Raw genomic sequence first — 27,245 nt, forward strand, 5'->3', positions numbered from 1 at the left:
AAATTCGCCAAAAAATAATAATGCATGTTATCAAATTATGGTCAGCGAACCACAAGCAAGATTTTAATGTGGAATACAAATATTAATAGTGGCTCATATGTTATAGCTCTAAAGAAGATAACATTATTTGGGCGACTAACGCCATTATTTTTTAAATATTTAAGTCACCCAAACAGGACATTGGTCACATTTGGCGACCTGTACACAGGCCGTTTCGAGCCCTGCAACATTTCTAAATACAATTCACAGATACTGGGATCATACCAGGCCTGGTGCTTATAAAACTTTTAAGAGTTTAGACAATAATGTCATGACAATGCCATACAAATTGTATGTGAGTGACGTCATTAAAGACCGAGTCTGGACTCTATAAACGTTTTATAAGCCCGGGTCCAGGCCTGGTGTTTATAAAACTTTTTAAGAGTCTAGACTCGAGACAATAATGTCATGACAACGCCATACAAACTGTATGTGAGTGACGTCATTAAAGACGGAGTCTGGACTCTACAAAAGTTTTATAAGCATGGGTCCTGGTCTACTATTTCACTCAATGAATGGTGTGTAGGTGATGAATATAATTTCATTAAAGAGACAGACCCTAGTTTTTAAACACTAAGACACATTTTTCATTATTAGAGCCATTTATGATCAATGAAATCAAATATTACTTATATTTTATTGTTTAGATTAGCCATTTCTGTACAACCGAAGTGTTTCTGGTTATCCTGGTGTTTCTAATACCACAAAATGCATTTTTCATATTTTAAAAAACGTACGTGCGTCTGAAAAGTAACAGTTTCACACTGTTGTATCCAAATATGTTACAGGTTTTGTAACTTAACCAAACTTAGTATCCATTTTTACGGGTTGAAACTAGGGTCTAGGTGAACAATATGCCTTAGTGTTTAAAAACTAGGGTCTGTCCCTTTAAAAATAGTGCACTGGCTGGAATGAGAAATAGCCGAATGGGCCCACCAATGGGTATCGATCCCAGACCAACCACGCATCGAGCGGGCGCTTTACCACTAGGCTATGTCCCAACCTGCCATATGAAAGAGTGCATTGGCTGTCTATCGAGGTTTAATACGAGTTGCTTCCCTTTTTGGACTTTTCATTTTCCCCTTGGACTCTTCATCTGAAGACTTTCATGATCAGTGAGAAACCAGATTTGAACAAAAATACCCTACAAGCTATAACACTGAGTCAATTAAAACAAAATGTTATGCAACATAAAAAGTTTAGGAAACTTATAACATTGAGTTACTTAAAAAAATATATTTTATGGAACATAAAATATTTAGAAAATTCAAATACACTAATTTACAAAGCAATCCGTAAAGTGATCGTCACCCACCATACAAGGCATACTATTAATTATCTAAAAGATCCATCTACAACTTTTAGTACAATTTTTACCTGATACTGACTTTTATTCTAAATTTTAATATTACCTACATGTATCTGTGATATTTGTATTTTTCGCAGTTCTTTACACTGTCTTTTTATTTAACTATTGAAATTTATATTGATCATCACTTAATGTTTTGGATTTACCATAGTTTGACACCCAATAGCCGCGATGTATTTTTTGTGCTGGGGTGTCGTTAAACATCTTTTCTATTCTACTATCTAAAAGATTTCTAATTATTGTCCGTAACTTGAATGACCTCCCTTCAGTAACTAGCTTTTCTTTATGACTGTAATAATGGATAGACCGAATGGAAATGATTTTAAGTGTGCATTGAGCTGAAGTTAAGCATCTCTCTACAAGTAGTCTGACCCAGCTCATGTGCCTTTGACAGTGAAACTATATTATTACAGCCTCTACCAGGGGCAGGACGTAGCCCAGTGGTAAAGCACTTGCTTGATGTGCTGTCATTTTGGGATCAATTCCAGCCAGTGCACCACGACTGGTATATCAAAGGCCGTGGTATGTGCTATCCTGTCTGGGATAGGGATAGTGCATATAAAAGATCCCTTGCTACTAAAAAGAAAAAATGTAGCGGGTTTCCTCTCTATGACTGTGTCAAAATGACCATATGTTTGACCTCCAATAGCTGACGATTAATATATCAGTGTGCTCTAGTGGTGTCGTTAAACAAAACAAACTTCCTCTTCTTCTACCCTTGGACCAAACCAGTTTGGGTGAGCCTACCAGGAGCCAAAACTCCCACTGGTATAGCTCTCTGGTTCACCGAGACATGCAAGCTACATTACCACATCAAACCAGTTTGGGTGACCCTACCAGGAGCCAAAACTCCCCATTGGTATAGCTCTCTGGTTCACCGAGACATGCAAGCTACATTACCACATCAAACCAGTTTGGGTGACCCTACCAGGAGCCAAACTCCCACTGGTATAGCTCTCTGGTTCACCGAGACATGCAAGCTACATTACCACATCAAACCAGTTTGGGTGACCCTACCAGGAGCCAAAACTCCCCATTGGTATAGCTCTCTGGTTCACCGAGACATGCAAGCTACATTACCACATCAAACCAGTTTGGGTGACCCTACCAGGAGCCAAAACTCCCACTGGTATAGCTCTCTGGTTCACCGAGACATGCAAGCTACATTACCACATCAAGAAATGGACCACGAGATAGAAATAATGACTGATATTGTCAACTTTAACAGTTGTGTGTACACATATACTGCTGTACAAGTTTCTACCTTCAGTGATCCCCACGGTAGCTGTGGGTTGGTGGGAATGAGTTTCTACCTTCAGTGATCCCCACGGTAGCTGTGGGTGGGTGGGAATGAGTTTCTACCTTCAGTGATCCCCACGGTGGCCGTGGGTGGGTGGGAAAACACCACGGTGGAAATGAGTTTCTACCTTCAGTGATCCCCACGGTGGCTGTGGGTGGGTGGGAAAACACCACGGTGGAAATGAGTTTCTACCTTCAGTGATCCCCACGGTGGCCGTGGGTGGGTGGGAAAATACCACGGTGGGAACGAGTTTCTACCTTCAGTGATCCCCACGGTGGCCATGGGTGGGTGGGAAAACACCACGGTGGGAACGAGTTTCTACCTTCAGTGATCCCCACGGTGGCCGTGGGTGGGTGGGAAAACACCACAGTGGGAACGAGTTTCTACCTTCAGTGATCCCCACGGTGGCCGTGGGTGGGTGGGAACGAGTTTCTACCTTCAGTGATCCCCACGGTGGCCGTGGGTGGGTGGGAAAACACCACGGTGGGAACGAGTTTCTACCTTCAGTGATCCCCACGGTGGCCGTGCGTGGGTGGTTAAACACCACGGTGGGAATGAGTTTCTACCTTCAGTGATCCCCACGGTGGCCGTGGGTGGGTGGGAAAACACCACGGTGGGAATGAGTTTCTACCTTCAGTGATCCCCACGGTGGCCGTGGGTGGGTGGGAAAACACCACGGTGGGAACGAGTTTCTACCTTCAGTGATCCCCACGGTGGCCGTGGGTGGGTGGGAACGAGTTTCTACCTTCAGTGATCCCCACGGTGGCCGTGGGTGGGTGGGAAAACCCCACGGTGGGAACGAGTTTCTACCTTCAGTGATCCCCATGGTGGCCGTGGGTGGGTGGTTAAACACCACGGTGGGAATGAGTTTCTACCTTCAGTGATCCCCACGGTGGCTGTGGGTGGGTGGGAAAACACCACGGTGGGAATGAGTTTCTACCTTCAGTGATCCCCACGGTGGCCGTGGGTGGGTGGGAAAACACCACGGTGGGTATGCAGGTGTAGTCCAGTTTCTGATTCTTCTCATTGTTAAACACTCTGTGCGCTAGCTTTCTTCCTGCTGCTATAGCAACTGTAATAACAACGAATGAAATATACATTATTCAGACCTCTTGAGAATTGTTGTATTTGCATTATGCAAAAATAACTTCAGGTAATCCATATCCTTTTTGCTTAACCTAAATTTAACATGTGAACAAAGCTATTATTGTATTATTGTTTTTGTATCTAAGTAATATACAGGTAGCAATGAACTAAAAAGACCAAAAAAAGAAAGAAAGAAAGAAATGTTTTATTTAACGACGCACTCAACACATTTTATTTACGGTTATATGGCGTCAGACATATGGTTAAGGACCACACAGATTTCGAGAGGAAACCCGCTGTCGCCACTACGTGGGCTACTCTTTCCGATTAGCAGCAAGGGATCTTTTATTTGTGCTTCCCACATGCAGGATAGCACAAACCATGGCCTTTGTTGAACCAGTTATGGATCACTGGTTGGTGCAAGTGGTTTACACCTACCCATTGAGCCTTGCGGAGCACTCACTCAGGGTTTGGAGTTGGTATCTGGATTAAAAATCCCATGCCTCGACTGGGATCCGAACCCAGTACCTACCAGCCTGTAGACCGATGGCCTAACCACGACGCCACCGAGGCCAGTCCAAAAAAAAGAAGAAGAAAATGACAAACAATAAAAAAGAACACTGATCAGTTATACTGCTTATCTTTGAATCAAATGTCAACTTGATATTCATTGATGTACTTAAATAAATACTATCCTCATTTGCCATACAACAGAACAATTTATATTACAATTTCTGTGCTTTTTATCATAAATCATGAATGAAAATGAATGACGTACAAATGAAAACATACTTATAACATAAATGGCCTCTCGTGGGAACTTGTTTAATATAACTGTATTGTATATCTGACATACCACACACATAGGGTTGCACTGGCTACATTTTATTTTTACTTTTAACAACTTTGATGTGCATTATAGAGAACAGTGTAATACGTTTAACTTAACCTGGAGTTAGCAAGGCTTTCCCACAGACATCTCCGAGTGCGTAGATGTTCTTGGCCGACGTGTTTTGATACTCGTCAACTTCGATATTATGCTGGTTGTCCAGCCGCACTCCCTGCCAAAAACAAACAACAACATCACACAGAAGTAATAATGTAGTGCAGACTTTGTTGTTCAATTGCCCAAGTGTATAAGAGAGTTCATGGGCTGAATTTAAGAAACCTGGTTTTCTTAAATGCAGGTCTTTAAAGGAGCAGATCCTAGTTTCTGCCCGTGAAAATGGACACCGTTTACAATTAATCTACAAACCTGTAACACATATGGATAAGATTATGAAAGAAATAAGCTGAAGTCTGTGGTGTTTTAACAGGGAAATACCGTCAAAAATAGACTAGAGCGTGTCTCAATAAACATTATTTCTCAGACGAACGTGCGTTATTAGAATTATGAAAAATGCATTTTGCTGGTATTACAAAAACCTGAATGACCAGAACCACTTCAGGTGTATGAAAAACGAATATTCTAAATAATAAAATGTAAGTACGTCTAATTTTAATCATAAAAAATGGCTTAAATGAATAGTTTTTGAAAAATACGTCGTACGGTAGTGTTTAAAAAACTAGCTGGGATCTGTCACTTTAAGCATGGCAAATGTATGTACATGAAAGAAAGAAATGTTTTATTTAACGACACACTCAACACATTATTTTACGGTTATATGGCATCAGACATATGGTTAAGGACCACACAGATTTTGAGAGGAAAAACCCGCTGTCGCCACTACATGGGCTACTCTTCCGATTAGCAGCAAGGGATCTTTTATTTGCGCTTCCCACAGGAAGGATAGCACAAACCATGGCCTTTGTTGAACCAGTTATGGATCACTGGTCGGTGCAAGTGGTTTACACCTACCCATTGAGCCTTGCGGAGCACTCACTCAGGGTTTGGAGTCGGTATCTGGATTAAAAATCCCATGCCTCGACTGGGATCCGAACCCAGTACCTACCAGCCTGTAGACCGATGGCCTAACCACGACGCCACCGAGGCCGGTGTATGTACATGATGTAGCTGCATGCGTGTTAAGTCATGAACAGGCTTTGTAAGTTCGGCTCCATGTGTTCAACTTAACCTGGAGTCCTTGTGAACAACAAAAAACAATATCACTTACAGGACATATTGTATTGATGATTTTCTTGTTCATGTTTGTAGATGTACGAGTCAAAGAGGTCAGTAATTTGTTTGTTTCTTGAGACAATATATCTTAGGTTTACAACCAGAACTCTGTTCATGTGTTCTCGTTCCAGCCAGTGCACCACGACTGGTATATCAAAGGCTGTGGTATGTGTTATCCTGTCTGTGGGATGATGCATATAAAAGATCCCTTGCTGCTAATAAAAAAAAGTAGCCCATGAAGTGGTGACAGCGGGTTTCCTCTCTCAATATCTGTGTGGTCCTTAACCATATGTATATGTATGACGCCATATAATCGCAAATAAAATGTGCTGAGTGCGTCCCAGACCGACTGCGCATCAAGCGAGCGCTGTACCATGGGGCTACGTCCTGCCCCTTCTATAGGAGGATGGGACGGACTATAGATAAAAGCACTAGAAAGACTTGTTTTACCACTTTGTCGAGGTTGAGCTGATCCGTATTGGAGACTCGCCCGATAGCCCACAGTAGACACGACACGCCGGGGATAGTGCCGTGAGTCGTCTCCAGCGTCAGACTCCCATCAGACTCTTTCGTCACATTCGTTACCTGGCAACAAAAACAATTCTTTAAATGTTTTACTTAAGCATGTAAATAATTTTATTTTTTAAAAACCCCAACAACACAACTAGTTATTTTATTAGAAAATTACTACCTTTTTGCAATTTTTTAAATTTAAATAGATGATTCAGCTCACCCAGAACACTATTTTTTTTAAATCCAAAATTTTAATACATACATTAACAGGCTACCTCTGTCACTCACCAACAGCTACTTTTAAAATTCACAACTGGCAAATTTTACTTTACTTAGGCAAAATAAATGAGCTTCAGTCTAATAGATAATTTGGTGAAATTGTTTGCTCGCACAGAGCTAGCCCTGCATTAAAACTACCAGTAGTATGTATTGGATTTTTTAATATTGAAACAGTAATATTAAAGTTAAAAAATGGAAAATGGATTTCAAGATTACAAAAAATATCTGCAGCTAGTAGAAAACTGTTACATTTCTAAGTGAAATCTACATACATGTATTTAAATAAAAGGATAATTATTAATGTTTGTGCACAAACTATGGCTGCATCTTTGAGCATCAGGTGGGGGGTGGACAAAGGATGATTGAACCCTTTGTCAATCAATTATTACCAGAAATTATTTTGCCATATGAAAAATTAAATTGTTTTCAAAATTTGGCAAATTTGATGAGTGTCAAAGCTAGTTCTGAAATGTACAGATATGAACATGCCAAGACTCGTGAATTCAATGAATGTAATTTTTACAAATTAGATTTACAACTTGAGAATACATTTCACTGACCTGCGTCTCTTTCTTGACACTGACCCCTCCCTTCTCCAAGTTCTCTGTCACAGCTTTACTGACCATCGAGTCGAAATTTCTCAAAACCTGAAAATTAACATGTTTTTAACATGACCACATTAACGAGAGAGAGAGAGAGAGAGAGAGAGAGAGAGAGAGAGAGAGAGAGAGAGAGAGAGAGAGAGAGAGAGAGAGAGAGAGAGAGAGAGAGAACGAACAAAATCAGGGAACATTAATGTCAGTCAGTCAGAGAAACAAAACACTTTTAGAGGGTATGATTTTCTGCGACTATAAAAAAATGGATGGATTCAAAGAACTGAGTAATGGAATTTCAGATGTGTTTTCTTCACAGATTTAATTTTTTGGGTATTACATGTATTACTTTTTAACATTAATATTACTTTCAACAGTTTTGTATACTGATGCTGGCATTGCATACTACAGAATCTATGAAAAACTGAGATTTTGTTCATTACACTTGTTTGCTTGTAAAAATGGCCCCTATGGCTTCAGCATGTATTAAAATATGCTAGCGTTGTGTGTGTGTGTGTGCATGTGCATGTGTGTTTGTGTGAGTGTGTGCATGTGTGTTTAAATGTTGGTTGGTTGTATCACTCCTTTACTCCTAAACAGGGGCAGTTGTCTCCCTTCCTAAAACATATTTGGTTGTTAGAAAAACCAAAACCAAATTGGCTAAATATATGCATATGTATGGCTGAATTTACGAAGGCCTGGTTTTCTTAAACACAGGTGTCTAATCATTACAAATGTATGTAGTTACAAGGCGTGAAAGACACAAACAGTCTTCATAGATTCGACCTGTAATATCAGTCATTATAGAATTACTCTGGGGATCTGTCCTCTCTTTCTGATACATAGAGAATAACACATGAGTGGCTGTTAGATACCATTTATCTCACAACAAGTTGTTTTAAAATGTATCTAACGCGCGAAAGCAAGTTTGATACGTTTTTTAAACAACGAGTTGTGAGATAAATGGTATCTAATGGATATGAATGTATTATTCTATTCTTATAAGCAAATTTTAACATCTTTTTCAACTAAAACATATTTACAACCCTTTGCACTTGTAGCTGACTCATGCGTCACAGACACATGGTTGTCAGGTTAACTATACATATCAAGGTAATCAATTTCTAGTGTTTTGTATTTCATTGGATATATACACAAATGTAGCATTGGTGACCTAGTCATCACCTACATGTAGGAGCAGCCAGTCGTAAGTCTTGAAATTGTTACCATACGTACGTGTATAAACAGGGTATGTGCTATCATGAATAACGCATGGTGTTCTCACCAACGGGTGTACAAGAAATTATCTTTAACTGCTGCTTATTGCATATACCTGCTGCCGTCTTATAAGAATCATAGTTTCTGCTCCGAGACAACCAAATATTCCCGCCAGTTCAACAGCTATATACCCCGCACCAACCACCACCACCTTTCTGTAATTAGACAGATAGTGGAAGGAAAACTATAACAGAAGAGGGTTTAATGTGGACAATACATAACATCACAATAAGTAATATAAAACATTGGTTAGAGATGATACCTGTACGCAGTCACAGAACGATACAGAAAATCATGCAATTGATTAACAGAAATTAAACTCCTCACCTTTCTGTAATCAGATAGACAGTAAAATGAAACAGAAGAGGGTTTAATGTGGACGATACATAGAATCACAATAAGTAATATAAAACACTGGTTAGAGATGATAACTGTACGCAGTCACAGAACGATACAGAAAATCATGCAATTGATTAAACTCCTCACTTTCTTTAATTAGATAGACAGTAAAATGAAACAGAAGAGGGTTTAATGTGGATAATACATAACATCACAATAGGTAATATTAAGACACTGATTAACGTTAATACCTTTATGTAGTCACAGAACGATATAGAAAATCATGCAATTAATTAAGAGAAATTAAATTCACCACCTTTTTGTAATTAGATGGACAGTGAAATGCAAACTATGACAGAAGAGGGTTTAATGTGGACAATAAACACCATCACCACAGGTAATACCGAAACACTGCTTAGAGGTGGTGTCAGGGTTAAGCCATCGGACTACAGGCTGGTAGGTACAGGGTTCACAGCGCGGTACTGGCTCCTACCCAGAGCGAGTTTTAACGACTCATTGTAAGACCACTACACCTTCTTCTCTCTCACTAATCACTAACATCTAACCCACTGTCCTGAACAGACAGCCCAGATAGCTGAGATGTGTACCCATGACAGCGTCCTTGAACCTTAATTGGATATAAGCACGAAAATAAGTTAAGTTTATGCAGTCACAGAACAGTATAGAAAATCATGCAATTGATTAAGAGAAATTAAATTCACCACTTCTGAGAATCTTGGTTTTGTTGGGCTTTTAGAAAAAAAACCTTTTTTATCGTTTTACATTGAGTCAGCATTATACAGAAGAATGTTTGAATGCTGCTTCTTCAGTGGCAGTAGCCTGTGTGGCTGCAGCAGGTTTCCTCTTCCTGTCTCTTGACCAAGTACCAATAATAAAGGCACTAACTAACGACCGCTGGTAGTAGGGGTGCATAGTAGATGGTTACAAGTGCCTCTTGACAATGCCAGAAGTAACTACTGAACACTCCCCGAAGTGGTCAGACTAAGCCCACAGCTAAAAGCTGATGGGGAACAGGTGTGTGGCACAGATAGCCACAAGAGACAAGCACCTGTCGCAGTTGAAGAGACAAGGACTGGGATGTGGATGTGGACAGCAAAAGAATTTGAAAGATAGGAGGAGTTGCCAGATTGGGAAGAAATGAGAAGGAATTCAAAGGAGAGAAAGGAAAGGGGGCACTGGGATGAAAAAAAAAAAAAAAAAATTATATTATGTTACACCACAATTTACAGGAAGGAAGGAAATGTTTTTATTTAACGACACACTCAACACATTTTATTTATGGTTATATGGCGTCAGACGTATGGTTAAGGACCACACAGATATTGAGAGACGAAACCCGCTGTTGCACTTCATGGGCTACTCTTTTCAATTAGCAGCAAAGGATCTTTTATATGCACCATCCCACAGACAGGATAATACATACCACGGCCTTTGTTACACCAGTTGTGGAGCACTGGCTGGAACGAGAAATAGCCCAATGGGCCCACCGACAGGGATCGATCCCAGACCGACTGCTCATCAAGTGAATGCTTTTCCACTGGCCTACGTCCTGCACTACAGTTTAAAAGTGTGCTCAGCAGGGTTTAAGCCATCACCAAATGCAAATTAAGATGACTCGTTTTTCACTACTTTGAAAATCACTTCATTTGTAAATCTCCCATAATTTTAGGCTGTTTTTTTTATTGAAACAGTAAGTTGGCTACAGAAATTCTGACTAAATTCACCAACAGTGATTTGGATTGATCGTAAACCATGCTGATATTTTATTAATCATTCCTTTCTTTTCCTTAAAAATATGCATGCTTTCATCTGTGTTAGTATCATCTGTTACATATGGGATAACATCACAGAATACTTACTTTGGCAGATCTTCTAACTTAAAGAATCCATCGCTAGTAATGCCATGCTCAGAACCTGCAAATATATGAGAAAGAAAGAAATGTTTTATTTAACGACGCACTCAACACATTTTATTTACGGTTATATGGCGTCAAACATATGGTTTAGGACCACACAGATATTGAGAGAGGAAACCCGCTGTCGCCACTTCACAGACTACTCTTTTCGATTAGCAGCAAGGGTCCTTTTATATGCACCATCCCACAGACAGGGTAGGAAATACCACGGCCGTTGATGTACCAGTCGTGGTACACTGGCTGGAACGGGAAATATACGAGAGACGAGTACACACGACATCATGAAAACATGTTATACTCATAGACTAGCTGAAGTGTTTACAAAGAAAAACTGGCCTTGGTGGTGCCATGGTTAACTCACTGGACAACAGGCTGATAGGTACAGGGTTCACAGCCCGGCACCGGCTCCCACCCAGAGCGAGGTTTAACGACTCAATGGGTAGGTGTAAGGCCACTACACCCACTACTCTCTCACTAAACACTAACAATTAACCCACTGTCCTGGACAGACAGCCGAGATAACTGAGGTGTGTGCCCAGGATACTGTGCTTGAAGCTTAATTGGATATAAGCACGAAAAATAAGTCAAATGAAACGAAATACACTGCGATTAAAAGATCAGTGTGTCAAATTCAGTGTTGTAGAGATTGGCGAAGGTTTAACTCCAAAGCCTTAGGTGCTTGGCCTCTTGGATTATGGGTTATAATTGGATATAAGCACGAAAATAAATGCATACAAAGAAAATCATCCGTAGCAGCCACATGAGACCCAATTAAACAGGGCATCATGAAAACATGTTACATGTATACTCATAGTTGAAGTGTCTGTAAAGAAAGTCATCTGTAGTAGCCAGCTTTCTGTAAGGGCAAGCAAAATGCATCTTGTTCACCCAGACATATATACTACCTGTATTCCTCCGACTGTCTGTGTAAGTTATATAAACCCCAACCATGCATTATAAACAAATTTATTACATTGATTTTTTTTTTTAATTAGCATAGAGTACTTAATGTACACAGCCAATAATTTAGACACTGGATAGGTATCATTGTGAAACACTGGATGGAATAATAATTTAAAAAAGGTGTGTGTGTGTGTGTGTGTATGAATCCACTATTTGGATTCCATTTTATGACCCACAAGTTACCACCCACTCACTTGTAGCCTACACCCCCATGAGGGTAGCGGTGGGGGAATAACAAACAATTGAGGCATAATAATAAAAAGTATTTTCCAGCCAAACAAAAGTAGCACTTGTAAAAGTACTAAAAAGATGGGGGGTTTCCCCTAGTTACAGACTTGGACATGAAGTGACTGAAGATACCTGGAATATTAGGAATGATTGGTCGACCTCCTGTAGCAATGAGAATGTGGTCAGCGGTATATTTATTCCCATTCACTTCAACTTCTCGGTTGTCTGTGAACGTAGCATGCCCTAGTATTTTGTCCACTTTTGACTGAAATCGGAGAAATAATAAAACAGTGAGAAATAATCAAAAAGACAAAATTTAAAAACATTACATGGCAGTAAATATTAAATCCTAAAATTCCAGTTATTAAATTTTTTTATGACAGCATTGTGCTGAACTCAAACCAAAAAGTATTTTATGTTGGCATTAGCTAAATCCTCCGATTTTAGCTAATCTGTATAACCGGCCTCGGTGGCGTTCTAGTTAAGTCATCAGACATAAGGCTCGTAGGTACAGGGTTAGCAGCCCGATACCGGCTCCCACTCAGAGTTTTAATGGCTTAATGATTAGGTCTGACTCTAAGGCCACTACACCATCTTCTCTCTCACTAACAAAACCGGCCTCGGTGGCGTCGTGGCAGGCCATCGGTCTACAGGCTGGTAGGTACTGGGTTCGGATCCCAGTCGAGGCATGGGATTTTTAATCCAGATACCGACTCTAAACCCTGAGTGAGTGCTCCGCAAGGCTCAATGGGTAGGTGTAAACCACTTGCACCGACCAGTGATCCATAACTGGTTCAACAAAGGCCATGGTTTGTGCTATCCTGCCTGTGGGAAGCGCAAATAAAAGATCCCTTGCTGCCTGTCGTAAAAAGAGTAGCCTATGTGGCGACAGCGGGTTTCCTCTGAAAATAGTGTCAGAATGACCATATGTTTGACGTCCAATAGCCGATGATAAGATAAAAAATCAATGTGCTCTAGTGACATCGTTAAATAAAACAAACTTTACTCTCACTAACAATTAACAACTAACCCACTGTCCTGAAAAGACAGCCCAGACAGCTGAGGTGTGTGCCCAGGACAGTGTGCTTGAACCTTAATTGGATATAAGCATGACAATAAATTACAGAAGAAGGGTAATCTGTATAGAAATTAACTGGCAACATGTCTTCTTTTATTTAGCTATTTCTCATTCCAGCCAGTGCACCACGATTGGTACATCAAAGGCCAAGGTACATGTGTATGCATTATCCTGTCTATGGGATGGTGCATATAAAAGATCCCTAGCTGCTAATCGAAAATAGTAGCTCATGAAGTGGCGACAGCGGGTTTCCTCCCTCGATATCTGTGTGGTCCTTAACCATATGTCCGACGCCATATAACCGTAAATAAAATGTGTTGAGTGCGTCATTAAATAAACCATTTCCATCCTTCTTTTATTTACTGATGAGGTGAGATATAATACAAAAGCAATTCTTTGTGAAGTCTAAATTTCGTTTTGTGGCAGGATTTAACTCAGTTGGAAGAGTGATCACCTGTGGTGCTTTAGTTGCAGAATTGTAGGATTAAAACCCCCTGGAGAATTCATTCTTTGACTGAGTTTTTCCCATCCCGACCTGTGCCCTCAAGAGTCGTATATCAGAGACTGTGATATGTGCTGTCCTGTCTATGGGAAAGTGCATATAAAACATCCCTCGTTGCTAATGGTTTCCTCTTAAGCATACAATGACATCTATCAGCAGATGATTAATTAATCAATGTGCTTTAGTGGTGGTGTTAAAAACAAAACAAATTTAAGTTCCTCTCTAAGGCTATTACGTCAAAATTACTAAATATTTTGACATCCAATAGCCAATGATTAATAAATCAATGTGTTCTAGGCCCCAACAACAGGGATCAATCCCAAAACCAACTGCACAGCAAGTGAGTGCTTTACCACTTGGCTACGTCCTGCCCCCCCCCCACCTCAATGTGCTCTAGTGGTGTCGTTAAACAAAACAAACTTTACTTTAACAGATTACCAGAGTCTACCTCCTTGTGTATTTTATTAGTATGTTACTGTATCAAACTAAAATTTGTTTTATTTAACACCACTAAAACACATTGATTTATTAATCATCGGCTATTGGATGGTAAGTTTGACATATAGTCTTAGAGAGGAAACCTGCTACATTATTCCATTAGTAGCTAGGGATCTTTTATTTGCACCATCCAACAGTCAGGATAGCACATACCATGACCATAGATATACCAGCCGTGGTGCACTGGCTGGAACGAGAAATAGCCTAATGGACCCACTGACAAGGATCGATCCCAAACCGACTGCACATCAAGTGAACACTTTACTACAGGGCTACATGTACGTCCCGTCTCTAGTATGATACCTTATCGAGGTTGTTGGCGTATATCTGATTCAGTCTGCTGATGTATGCATCCCTTGTCCTCTTAATGTGACTGAAATAAGAATGATAGAAATTGTGTTCATGCATTTAAATATAATATGAATTCCACAAACTAGTTGGTGCTAACTACAGTTAACAATTATTTCTTAAAACTAAAAAAAATTTGTGATTAATATGGCTTAGTATTTTGTAATTAACAAAAAAGAAAACAAAAACGAAATCCCCAAGTTTTGATTAATTGAAACAAATTTTTGCACAGTGATCCATAGTGCAATTTCATGTATCACTTCTGGCCAATGTGAGAAGTCAATATATATATACATGTGTAACTGGCAGGATTGGTTGAGGACTTGCCTGAGGTGCTTGATCGAATCACTTTGGTGGATCCATTCAACTATCCATTATTATTTTTCTCATTCCAACCAGTGCACCACAACTGATCAAAAGTCGTGGCATGTGCTTTCCTGTCTGTGGGAAAGTACAAATATAAAAATATCCCTTATTTCAATAGGACAAATGTAGCGGGTTTCCTGTGTTGACTTTGAGTCAGAATTATCAAATATATTTGACATTCAGTAGTCAATGAATAGTTAATCAATGTGCTCTAGTGGTGTCGTTAAATAAAACAAACTTTAACTTTTTGTTTCTACACTAACCTCCATTCAAAGGATTTCAGCTCAACATTAAAACCATATTCCTTGTGGTCATGGATCATCTCTGCATGGAATGCTGTGTTGTACATCACTTTCTTAGGCACACAGCCCACATTAACCTGAAATACGTGTACATGTAACAACATTAAAACCATAATCCTTGTGGTCGTGGATCATCTCGGCATGGAATGCCGTGTTGTACATCACTTTCTTAGACACACAGTCCACATTAACCTGAAATACATGGACACGTAACAAATACAAATATACACACAGTTAACCAACTATTATTAATTACTATTATTTACACGGCTCACACTGAAATTTTTTTGGTTTAGCCAATTTTCTGACATGTAGAGAATTTCCTTGAAACTTATAACAAAGTGGTTAATTTAAAAATAAAATTTTATTAGCCAAAGACTAAATGATGAGCCACTTTGTATAAATATTAGCAATTGACTAATTTGGCAATGTACAGAGTGATTCCCAATTTAGACCTTTAATTTGTCCATTTTCTGATTCTCTCATGATATGAAACTTGCATATAGTAACCTTGATAGAATGGTGAAATTTAATTTTAGTTTTTTTTTTTTTTTTTTTAGATGTTGGTAAAGTGGTAGTGAAAATATTTTGTATGTGGGGCATTCTGTATAGAATATATAAATACATATGTATTTGAGTTCTTTTGTGTCATTATTAGTTGAATATATAAATATGAGTTACCTGGTATTTGTTTTATATTTTATCATAAATTTTAATAAAAAATGTTATTCATGTTCATGTACTTTTTATTACGACATGGGCTAAAACCATTTAAATGTCAATGTTTTTGTGTTGTCAGTTGTTATACAATTCACTTGATATTTTATTGGATATTATCAATTCATCTTCAAATGTGGCCTCTCCTACATTCCTAATGGACTCTCAAAATATAAGGTCATGAGTCCATGGACTCTCAATATTTTTGGATGAATGAGAACCCTGAATATATAACAGTGTAGGGTGGGGCTGAAATTTAGGCGAGTCATCAGAGCTTTCACATCAGCTGCTTAGGTTGTAGACTGTGGGATCAAACCTCCAAAGCAGACCCATTGGGTTTTTCCCATGTAATCCAATGCCCCACTACAGAGACTACTATCAAAGGTCATGGTATGTGCTGTCCTGTGACTTGCACATTCCATAATTGAGTACAACACTTACCTCTCTCTGGTTCTATGGTAATTTGTGGTCTAATCAATAAATACACAGTTAAATTCAGTTTGTTTATTCTTTATGAAAACTAGGGGGTTGGGACATAGCTCAGTCTGAGTCTAAAATGTTTGCTTGATGCATGGTCGGTTTGGGATTGATCCCACGTCGGTGGACCTAGTAGGCTATTTCTCACTCATTCCAGTGACTGTTATATCAAAGGCCATGGTATGTGCTATCCTGTCTGTCGGATGGTGCATATAAAAAATCCCTTCAACACTTGCGACTAACAGGAAAAATGTAGCGGGTTTTCTCTCTAAGACTATATGTCGAAATTACCAAATGTCTGACATCCAACAGCCGATGATTAATAAATCAATATGCTCTACTGGTGTCGTTAAACAAAACAAAACTTTATAAAAACAATAAATGTAAACAGGAAACTTACGCAAGTTCCACCCCAGGGCCCTTCTTCTATAACTGCTGCTTTCACGCCAAATTCGGCAGCTCTCCTGGCACTTGCCAACCCCCCAGATCCTCCACCAATTACTAAATAGTCGAAATGTTTTTTAATTGGGGGCATGCTCGATGTTAATCGTCGAATCATCAATTAAAACTACTGCTAACACTCACAAAATCACATTCCAATCTGAAAAAAGTGATCTGGTTTTTCAAAGTAATTCCGCAGCCAGTGTATGTAAGGTAGTGTACCAGTCCTGTTCAAGGACAAAGGTCCCGGTCCAGCGACCACATAACTCATAAGTAATGTAAGTAGTGATGGTTGACAAACCTCAGTAAATCGAATACCGTAACTGAGTTTGGTGGGTTTTGTTTGTTTGTTTGTTTGTTTTGTTTGTTGTTTGTTGTTTATTTTTATATTTTTTCTTCTTTTTTTTTATTTGGGGGAGGGGGGGGGGGGGTACCGGCCTCGGTGGCGTCGTGGTTAAACCATCGGACATAAGGCTGGTAGGTACATGGTTCGCAGCCCGGTACCGGCTCCCACCCAGTGCGAGTTTTAAGGCCACTGCACCCTCTTTTCTCTCACAAACCACTAACAACTAACAACTAACCCACTGTCCTGGACAGACAGCCCAGAGGTGTGTGCCCAGGATAGCGTGCTTGAACCTTAATTGGATATAAGCACGATACTGTAGCTCCTCCTCTAGAAACTGTGGCTACCCTCCCCCACTCCAGATATCGTTCCTACGGGCCTGGATAGTGTTTGTTTAACGACATATCAGGGCCGGATCTCTGCACAATGCAGTCACCGGCCTAGGTGGCGCAGTGATTAAGCCATCGGACTACAGGCTGGTAGGTACAGTGTTCGCAGCCCGGTACCGGCTCCAACACAGAACGAGTTCTTAAGGGCTCAGTGGGTAGGTGTAAGACCACTACACCCTCTTCTCTCACTAACCACCAACCAACTAACAACTAACCCACTGTCTTGGACAGACAGCCCAGATAGCTGAGGTGTGTGCCCAGGACAGCGTGCTTGAACCTTAATTGGATATAAGCACAAAAATAAGTTGAAATGAAATGAATGCAGAGTCGAACGGATATTTGACAAGTTTAATTGATTCCAAGAATCTCTATCTAATGCCTTGTCTATAGGAGGACAGCCACTGAGAGGAGATAATTTACTGAAGATTTCATCTTCTTACACGGCCAAAAGACGACTGCCACTCCCAGACACGTTTACTAAATCAAAACTAGCACAAGACAGAAGTCGTTGGAATAAGTACAGCCGTGATGACATGCACTCATGAATCACTGTCATAACAGTGATGATATCAGGTGTTCGCAAAATATGAGCATACCCTGCCTCACCGATGTCATCCGTCATGCGTACTGCCACCACAGCTGTCGTATGTCACTTCATTTGAAACTGGCGGGACGTAGCCCAATGGTAAAGCGCCCGCTTGATGCGCGGTCGGTCTGGGATTGATCCCTGTCAGTGGGCCCATTGGGCTATTTCTCGCTCCAGCAAGTGCACCACGACTGGTATATCAAAGGCCGTGGTATGTATTACCCTGGCTGTGGGATGGTGCATATGAAAGATCCCTTGCTGTTAATCGAAAAAGAGTAGCCCATGAAGTGGCGACAGCGGGTTTCCTCTCTCAATATCTGTGTGGTCCTTAATCATATGTCCGACGCCATATAATCGTAAATAAAATGTGTTGAGTGCGTCGTTAAATAAAACATTTCCTTCCTTCATTTAAAACACGGGGAACTAGCTGACACTGCGAAAGAACATAATTCAGCAATGGTCATGAATCGTATGACCCGTCAAACCACAGGCGTGCGCGCTGACATTGAATTACATCTCGGCCCGCCTCTGTACAAAACAAAGTCCAAATAGTTTAATTCATGGCTTGCACCTATGGTATAATATTACAACATTGCAAATCTGTAAAATGATTTAGCAATTGGCTTACACCGATTTAAGAAACGACCTCATAATCAGTTACAATACATTAATTACCTAGTAATACGATTTAGTAAATAGCTCCAACGACTTATTAATTTGTTGAAATGAATTAGTATCCGCTTAAAACGTTACTACTACTCACTGGCGTATTCAGTATTTTATATTGGAATGGGGTGGAGGGGAGTAGGCAACCCCTATTGGAGGAGGGGGCCAACCCACACTATGTATGTATGTATGTTTGATTTTATAAAAGTTAAAACGGTGCCACTACAGTACTACTACTACTGCTACGACTACGACTACGACCACGACTACGACTACGGCTACTACTACAGCTCAACTGATCGAGGGTGATACTAACATGGGGGGATACTAACGGGGGGTTACTAGTGTGAAAAGGGTACATGATTTAAACATTACTACTACTATTGCTACATACTACTACTACCACCACCACCACTACCACCACCAATACTACTACTACTACTACTACTACTACTACTACTACTACTACTACTACTACTACTACTACGACAGCTCAACTGGGCCCCGTTCCACGAAACGATCTTAGCCCTAAGATTACCGTAAGCGTATAGCTACCCTGTGCACTTAAATTGATCTTAGGGCCAAGATCGCTTCGTGGAACGGGGCCCTGGTCTATAACTATAATCAGGAGCGGATCGAGGATATTTTTACTGGGGGGGGGGGACTAACGTGAAAAGTATACATAAACCAACTCGTCAAAAGAGCATCCTAATGGAAATAAGGAAAAACAGGGGCGTTTTAATATTTTTAAGGGAGGCACGGGTTCCCTGCCCCCCCCCCCCCCACTCCCTTGGAATCCGCCTCTGATATAGCTACTGGCTGTGGACAGCCAAGCTGATTTCAATTAGGTTGGCTGGATAGTAACTAACATTAAAGAAATTGCAGCTATTTTAACTGCATCACATTATCGATAATGTAATATAACGAATGTGTATGAGGTGTATTCGAGTGTGCGACAATATAATGGTAAATGGTTTACATCGATAAACCGTTCATATGCGCCGTATAACATTACATTCATATCGTAGAAATTTGTTTTACTCGATGTCAATTAAGAAAATGGATGGTCGATTAAATATTATTTATGTTTTAAAACATATGTACACATTAGGGTTATATTCTTGAATGAATGAATGAAAGAAAGAAAGAAAGAATGAATGAATGAATGAAAGAAAGAAAGAAAGAAAGAATGAATGAATGAATGAATGAATGAATGAATGCATTTTTTTTATTATACGAGTCACAAGGTAAAGAGTGTATGTAAATTAATTTAAATATTTAAGTCACCTATCCAATCAAGAGCGTTAACTGAGAGTGACCGTACGTATATTATTATTACCCCCCCCCCCCCCCCCCCCCCCCCCCCCAACCAACAAACAAAAATCCCCACAAAAACCTATAAAACAGAATATCAGAGGACAAATATTACCCAAATCCTAAACAAAAAGCAGTGTTTTACAAAACATTTTCGTCAGTAATAATATTATAGCTATATAAGTTATTAACGTAACGAAAACTTGTTGGCGTATTTTTATAACCACTTTACCCACTGTATTGTTAAGAACCATACATGCCTCTAGCCGCATAGATTCAGAGTTCGTCTGAGTTCGAGCCCGACAGAACCATTGTTCGATGCATACCTTAATGCTTCGACAGTCAAAGTAAATATTTTCCTGATCGTCTATTTTTTTATAATGTGGCTTTGTGCTATTGGGAAGGTGGGGTAAGAGGGCGGGATCTAGCTCAGTCAATGCATGGGTAGTAGGATCGATCCCCTTCAGTGGACCCATTCTCTGACTGAGTATTTTCCCGTCCCAATTAGTGGTATGTGCTATCCTGCCTGTGGGGAAAGCGCTTCCCTTATTGCTAATGGAGAACATGTAACGGGTTTGCACTAAAACGATCTGTCTGAATCAACAAATGTTTGACATTCAGTAGTCGTTGATATAAATCAATCAGTTAATGATCCCTAGTGGTGTGTGCTATCCTGCCTGTGGGGAAAGCGCTTCCCTTATTGCTAATGGAGAACATGTAACGGGTTTGCACTAAAACGATCTGTCTGAATCAACAAATGTTTGACATTCAATAGTCATTGATATAAATCAATCAGTTAATGATCCCTAGTGGTGTGTGCTATCCTGCCTGTGGGGAAAGCGCCTCCCTTATTGCTAATGGAGAACATGTAACGGGTTTGCACTAAAACGATCTGTCTGAATCAACAAATGTTTGACATTCAGTAGTCGTTGATATAAATCAATCAGTTAATGATCCCTACACTAATTGTGGAGCACTGGCAGGAACGAGAAACAGCCCAATGAGTCCACCGACGGGGATCGATCCTAGACCGACCGCGCATCAAGTTTGTGGGATGGTGCATATAAAAGATCCCCTGCTACTAATGAAAAAAATGTAGCGGGGTTTCTTTCTAAGAATATATGTAAAAATTACCAAATGTTTGACATCCAATAGCCTGTGATTTATAAATCAATGTGCTCTAGTGGTGTCGTTGAACAAAACTAAGTTTTTTTTCATTGCTAATACTCATTTCTTGTAATCACTGCTGGTAATCATTGCTAGTAACACACGGGTATTTCTGTGATGTGTTAACCGTTCTTATGGAAAACTTGAACTCGTGCTGAACTAGGTTTTGTTGTGGTTGTTAGTTAGGTCGCGATCTTTGAGAGAACTGCCGATCAGGTTTCACTTTTACCTGTGCGACACGGTCAGGCGACCAGGTATGGTGACCAGGTGAAACACAGGTACAAAATGTCATACTGTGAAATGCACACCGTAAACAGGGCCGGATACACGATTTTTCTAGAGAGGTGATGTATTTGAAATGTCAATCGTTTCACAGCGTGTCCCATGCATGAAACACATAATCAATTAATTAACAGTAGTGATGAAAGTGAATGTATAAGTAAGTGCTAGAAAATAAATGGCAGCTCTTGTCAAGTTAAGTATGTATAAGTTTAAAGGGACATTCTTGAGTTTGCTGCAATTTTAAAGATGTTATCGACTACTAGAGACTTTTTAACGATTGTAATTATATATCAAATATATTTTTCTGCATAATATATTAGTGGCTGTATATTAAACGTGTTTCTGATCGTTCTACTATTTGTACTAGGTTAAATTTCATTTTATTTTCTAAAATATTTTTTTTTCGTGCGTACGAAATTATTTGAAGACAAAATCCAGTTTGGGCTTTTTACAAGTATTAAGACGACCAGAAACATATTTAATATACAGACACTGATATTCTAAACAAGAAAATATATTTAAAATGTAAGTTTAATCGTAGAAATATTTTATTAGTCGGAAACAAATCTTACAATGCAGCGAACTCAGGAATGTCCCTTTAATTAACAGTAGTGATGAAAGTGAATCATTCATCTTTACTGAAGATTTCATCCTCGCCAACGGCCAAAGAGGACTGCCACTCTCAGACAAGTTTACTAAATCAAAACTAGCACAAGAAAGAAGTCGTTGGAATAAGTACAGTCATAACAGTGATGATATCAGGTGTTCGCAAAAGGTGAGCATACCCTGCCTCACCGATGTCATCCGTCATGCGTACTGCCACCACAGCTGTCGTCTGTCACTTCATCTAAAACGACCGGCCTCGGTGGCGTCGTGGTTAGGCCATCGGTCTATACAGGCTGGTAGGTACTGGGTTCGGATCCCAGTCGGGGCATGGGATTTTTAATCCAGATACCGACTCCAAACCCTGAGTGAGTGCTCCGCAAGGCTCAGTGGGTAGGCGTAAACCACTTGCACCGACCAGTGATCCATAACTGGTTCAACAAAGGCCATGGTTTGTGCTATCCTGCCTGTGGGAAGCGCAAATAAAAGATCCCTTGCTGCTAATCGGAAAGAGTAGCCCATGTAGTGGCGGTTGCGGGTTTCCTCTCAAAATCTGTGTGGTTCTTAACCATATGTCTGACGCCATATAACCGTAAATAAAATGTGTTGAGTGCGTCGTTAAATAAAACAGTTCTTTCTTTCATCTAAAACGTGGGGGCACTGGCTGACTCGCGGGGCTTCTAAAAGTTTTATAAAATCCACTAGCCATGGGATGAGTAATTTTGAATCTTTACTAGCCACAATTAAAGATCCGCTAGCCCTACTTTACTTCAAGTAAATACAATGTTACTAATAGTAATGATCAGATATGTCACCTAAACAGGGAGATAGTTTTAAAACGCTAAGATTGGGGTGGGAGTGAGGGCAGGATATTCATATTTACAAAACAGACTAAAAAACAACATTTGACAACTATTTTCAAGAGCCGTCGGGCATGGCAATAGTAATTATTTACTAGCCCAGCATTAAATATCACTAGCCACAAGAGTGAGGCTACCATAATCTAGAAGCTCTGGTGAATGTATAAGTAAGTGCTACCAATTAAATGACAGCTCTTGTCAAATTAAGTATGTATAAGTTTAAAATCAAATCAAATCAAAATAGTTTTGTGTATGGCTATTTTTAATTATTATTAATATTATTATATGTTTAAATATTTGCTTATTAATTCCTGAAACGGTTTACTAACGAATCGAAAATAAATAAACAAATAAACAAACAAACAAATAGACAGAAAAAAACATAACGAATGACTCCACTCATCACCTACCTATACCCCCATCTGATTATTTTTGGATCGGCCCTTAGTACATAGAACAGAAGTGGCTAATAATCGCCATAATATATTCGCCAGACTGAATGGTATATTTAACCATTACATAACTAACGAGTTGCATTACTTTACTCCACACTAAGTCTTAACCACACGGCAAATTGTGAAATACGTTTAATGCAAGAAACATTCAGTCTGGATGTGGCAGGACGGGAAGGAAAAAGGTTTTGAAAATGAAACAAAAGGTAACATATGTTTTGTATTTATTGAATGAGTATTTTAGAGACAAATAATTAATATTTTGTTATTTTTCGCATCCCACTTCCGATTTCTGTGTTTATTTGTTTATTTATTTATTTATACGTTAAAACTTTATTTTACTAATTAGCTTATTCCTTCGTGGGTATAATTTGTTTCATTGATTCATTCTTTGATTGATTGATTGATTGATTCAATAGTGCATTAATTAATTAATTCATTCGTTCAATAATGCATTCATTCATTCATTCATTCATGCATTCGTTCGTGAATTCATTTGTCTTTTGCCACTTCCGATGTTTGTTTGTTTGTTTATTTATACGTTAACATTTTATTTTATTAACTATTTTATTCATTCGTGTTTTTTTAAATTAATTAATTAATTAATTAATTAATTTATTCATTCATTCAATTATTTATTCATTCATTCACTCATATTTTGGTATCATTTTGTCTCCTGCCACTTCCAACTACTGTGTTTATTTATTTACTTATTTATTTATCTATTTACTTATTTATTTAATAATTCTTGTTCTTATTGTTCTTCTTAAGAAGGTGTATTTATAAAACAATTTTCATATAATATAAATTAATGTATATGGTACACAATTGTCATATTATAATGGCATTTTATTATGCATTTAACACTTGTCCAAGCTGTTACTATATGGCTATAACCGGGTTACGTGGCTATGACATAATGTTTAGTTAAAAACAATAACGTGCAATGTGCGTTGAAGGAGAGCATCAGTTTATATGGCTAATTTCAGTACGCGTTTACATATAGCGTTTTATACTAAGATGCGCCTACATTGTATGAGTTCCAAAAACTATTTGTACTACATACAATTTACGTGTTGTTTGAAGTGTAACAATATTAGTAGTTTTTGTTTTTTTATTTAACGACACCACTATATAGCATTTTATACTTAGGTGCGCTTACATTGTGTGAGTTACAAAAACGATTTGTACTGTTGAAGTGTAACAATATTAGTAGTTTTTGTTTTGTTTAACGACACCACTAAAGCACGTTGATTAATTAAACAGCGGCTACTGGATGAAAATCATTTAATAATTTTGACACATAGTCTACAGACGAAATGTTTCTGTTAACAGCAAGGGATCTTTTATGCAGTTTGTTCAGACACAACAGACAGCACATACCATTGCTTTTGATGTGCCAGTCATCAAACACTGGTTGCCATTGAAAACAGTACAGTCAGTTCGCCGAAGGGGTTAAAATGTATGTAATGTGTAGTAGTTATTAATAAATAACAAATATATCTCTTCTAAGACTTCCGTTATGTAATGAAAAAAAATACATATTTGTTTATTAATGTTATTTCTTCTTCAAATACTGTTGTTTCAAAACACTATTTCTAGCAGTTATTAACAATTATGTTATTTTATAATGTTGTTTCCAAATACATTTAACCGTCATCTTAATGATACTTTTAAATACACATTGTAAATTTCTATATGGTCTGCTCTTTAGGTTAAACAAGGTAAACGATAGAACTGTTTTATAGAAAATTTGAAAACACAAGTTTAGTGGAATATGTTTGGTATTTATTTGTATATTTTATTCACTTTGCTGTCAACAATGTTACTTTGATTTCACAAATAATTATTATAACCTACTAGTATTCACTTAACAGATATGCTTTGCAATGACTATATTTGATAACAATTGACCATTTGCAGTTAAAAAAAAAGCAACCCCCCCCCCCCCCCCCCCACACACACACACAAAACAACAAAAACTAAGAAGAAAAGGAGAAAAAACTACATAAAAAACCTCCAGAACACAAGAGTAATTTTATTTATTTGCCAGGCCCGTCGCCGATGCTATTGTAAATGGTAACTTGAACATAAATTATAATTATATAATATTAGAATAAAAGGTTCCACGCGATACTTCGAAAAGTCCAGAAGCGTGCTATCGCGTGCTGTCGTGTTTTCAATTGCGGACACGCTTGATTAGGTACGTTCTGTTATATTTTAAACCCAGTTTTGTATAATCTTAAAAGTTGAATGAGTATATAATATGCGTGCGGCTATCAATCTATCCATTCAAACCTGCTGCCCTATCGGGTTTCGTTCCTAGTGTCGTGTACTACAGAACATGCGCTACGACCAGTCAGTAGTAACCAAATAGAAAACAAATACGTCTCAGATTGTTACTATGAATGACACCGTGTGCTCTGACCTTTATCGATTTGTAATAAATCAAATTTTTATCACGGAACACATTTGGCTACAGGGCATTACAGCTAGACATACACGGGTACCCGTGACATATCAACGATAGGGAAACAAGTCCAAACGTACCCACTTAGATCTATTCTGGGTGGAAATACTCTGTGCATTTCATGGTGCAATTTCTGTTCGATTTGCACAACTGAATCCCAATGGGTTTATGGAATGTGAACGTGCGGCTTTTAGCGATTGTTAAAAAAAAGTATATACCTGAGCGACTGGCAGACGTAAAGAAATGTCGTACCTGCTTATTATAATCCAGTTCTATTGATAAACCTCTGAAAGAAAATCTGTGACACATTCTAAGTCGTACTGGTATTAACGGGGTCAAGCGAGTCGAACCAATGCTACGACAAACAAACTTTTATCAGATCCTAAACAAGACACGTTTCTCTTCCATTTTGAAACATTTATTTCTACTAAGATGGAATAAATCACATTTGTTTTTAACCAGTTTCTAAGGAAGCGGGTGTTTCGAGTGAATCACAAATCATCTGTTTATATTATGAACTGAACTTCATTGTGTCTTTTCATACTGTACGCGACTTCACAGAATTTCGCTAGTTTAACGTGTCGTACACTCTATTTTCAACACACAAAGTTCAAAACAGGCAAACGGAGACAGTCGTTTCTTGTGGGTTAAACCAGGCCGCGGTCACGGGCCGGAACGGGGTGGTCTCCCGTGTTTAAGATAAAACGAGAGAGAGAGAGAGAGGTGTGGTGAAAAGCCACACAGACCCTCGACATTGATAACCTGGACATGAACTAGGAAGTGTGTGGATGTTTTTACCGACTGGCGTAAATCATGGCGTTCGTATTGGGACAGGTGAGTGTATTGGGGAAATACTCCGTTTAATGAGCACAACACCGACCTGTTACCATCAACAGCTGAGCGCTAGGCCCAGCTATATATGCTGTTGATGGTAATAGTTAACGGATATATGCTGCCAAATATGAACTATTACTATCAACAGCGTATATAAGTTTTATATGTATCAACTTTTCAGGTGTGTTATCAGTGGAGATGTGCTGGGGGGGGGGGGGGGGGGGGGGGGGCGAACTGCCATCCACAGCCTAAACAGATATGCTGCCGATATGAACTATTACCATCAACAGCGTATATAAGTTTATATGTATGAACGTTTCAGGTGTGTTATCAGTGGTGGTGTGCTTATGGGGGGGGGGGGGGGCGAATTGGCCTCCACAGCCTAAACAGATATGCTGCCAATATGAACTATTACCATCAACAGCGTATATAAGTTTATATGTATGAACTTTTCAGGTGTGTTACCAGTGGAGGTGGGCTGGGAGGGGCGAACTGCCATGCACAGCC

At 39.1% G+C, this 27,245-nt stretch overlaps 2 protein-coding genes across 5 annotated transcripts in view; one reads left to right on the plus strand and one right to left on the minus strand.

The window, feature by feature from the left end:
* LOC121373680 (glutathione reductase, mitochondrial-like) overlaps nt 1-27,245 on the minus strand; it is a 32,112-nt gene that overhangs the window by 2,272 nt on the left and 2,595 nt on the right. The window contains exons 1-10 of one of the 3 annotated variants that reach the window (XM_041500405.1): nt 16,732-17,000; nt 15,099-15,214; nt 14,425-14,494; nt 12,176-12,308; nt 10,796-10,850; nt 8,632-8,731; nt 7,266-7,352; nt 6,364-6,498; nt 4,744-4,855; nt 3,649-3,780 (exon numbers count right to left, since the gene is read on the minus strand). In XM_041500405.1, coding sequence (XP_041356339.1) covers nt 3,649-3,780; nt 4,744-4,855; nt 6,364-6,498; nt 7,266-7,352; nt 8,632-8,731; nt 10,796-10,850; nt 12,176-12,308; nt 14,425-14,494; nt 15,099-15,214; nt 16,732-16,890 — 1,099 coding nt within the window. In that variant the 5' untranslated portion in view covers nt 16,891-17,000. Of the gene's footprint in view, nt 1-3,648; nt 3,781-4,743; nt 4,856-6,363; nt 6,499-7,265; nt 7,353-8,631; nt 8,732-10,795; nt 10,851-12,175; nt 12,309-14,424; nt 14,495-15,098; nt 15,215-15,247; nt 15,325-16,731; nt 17,001-27,245 lie in introns of those variants that run through there. The other 2 variants (XM_041500420.1, XM_041500414.1) reach the window with 2 other exon arrangements.
* The window catches only part of LOC121373667 (myosin-VIIa-like), a 66,221-nt gene continuing 65,216 nt past the window's right edge, over nt 26,241-27,245 (plus strand). The window contains exon 1 of one of the 2 annotated variants that reach the window (XR_005958112.1): nt 26,241-26,738. Coding sequence is in view for 1 of the 2 variants with exons in the window: in XM_041500391.1 (XP_041356325.1) it covers nt 26,718-26,738 (21 nt within the window). In the remaining variant the exon portion in view is untranslated. The remainder of the gene's footprint in view (nt 26,739-27,245) is intronic. The other variant, XM_041500391.1, reaches the window with a different exon arrangement.

This window comes from Gigantopelta aegis, chromosome 1 (genome assembly GCF_016097555.1).
Source record: "Gigantopelta aegis isolate Gae_Host chromosome 1, Gae_host_genome, whole genome shotgun sequence".
Taxonomy (NCBI): Eukaryota; Metazoa; Mollusca; class Gastropoda; order Neomphalida; family Peltospiridae; genus Gigantopelta; species Gigantopelta aegis.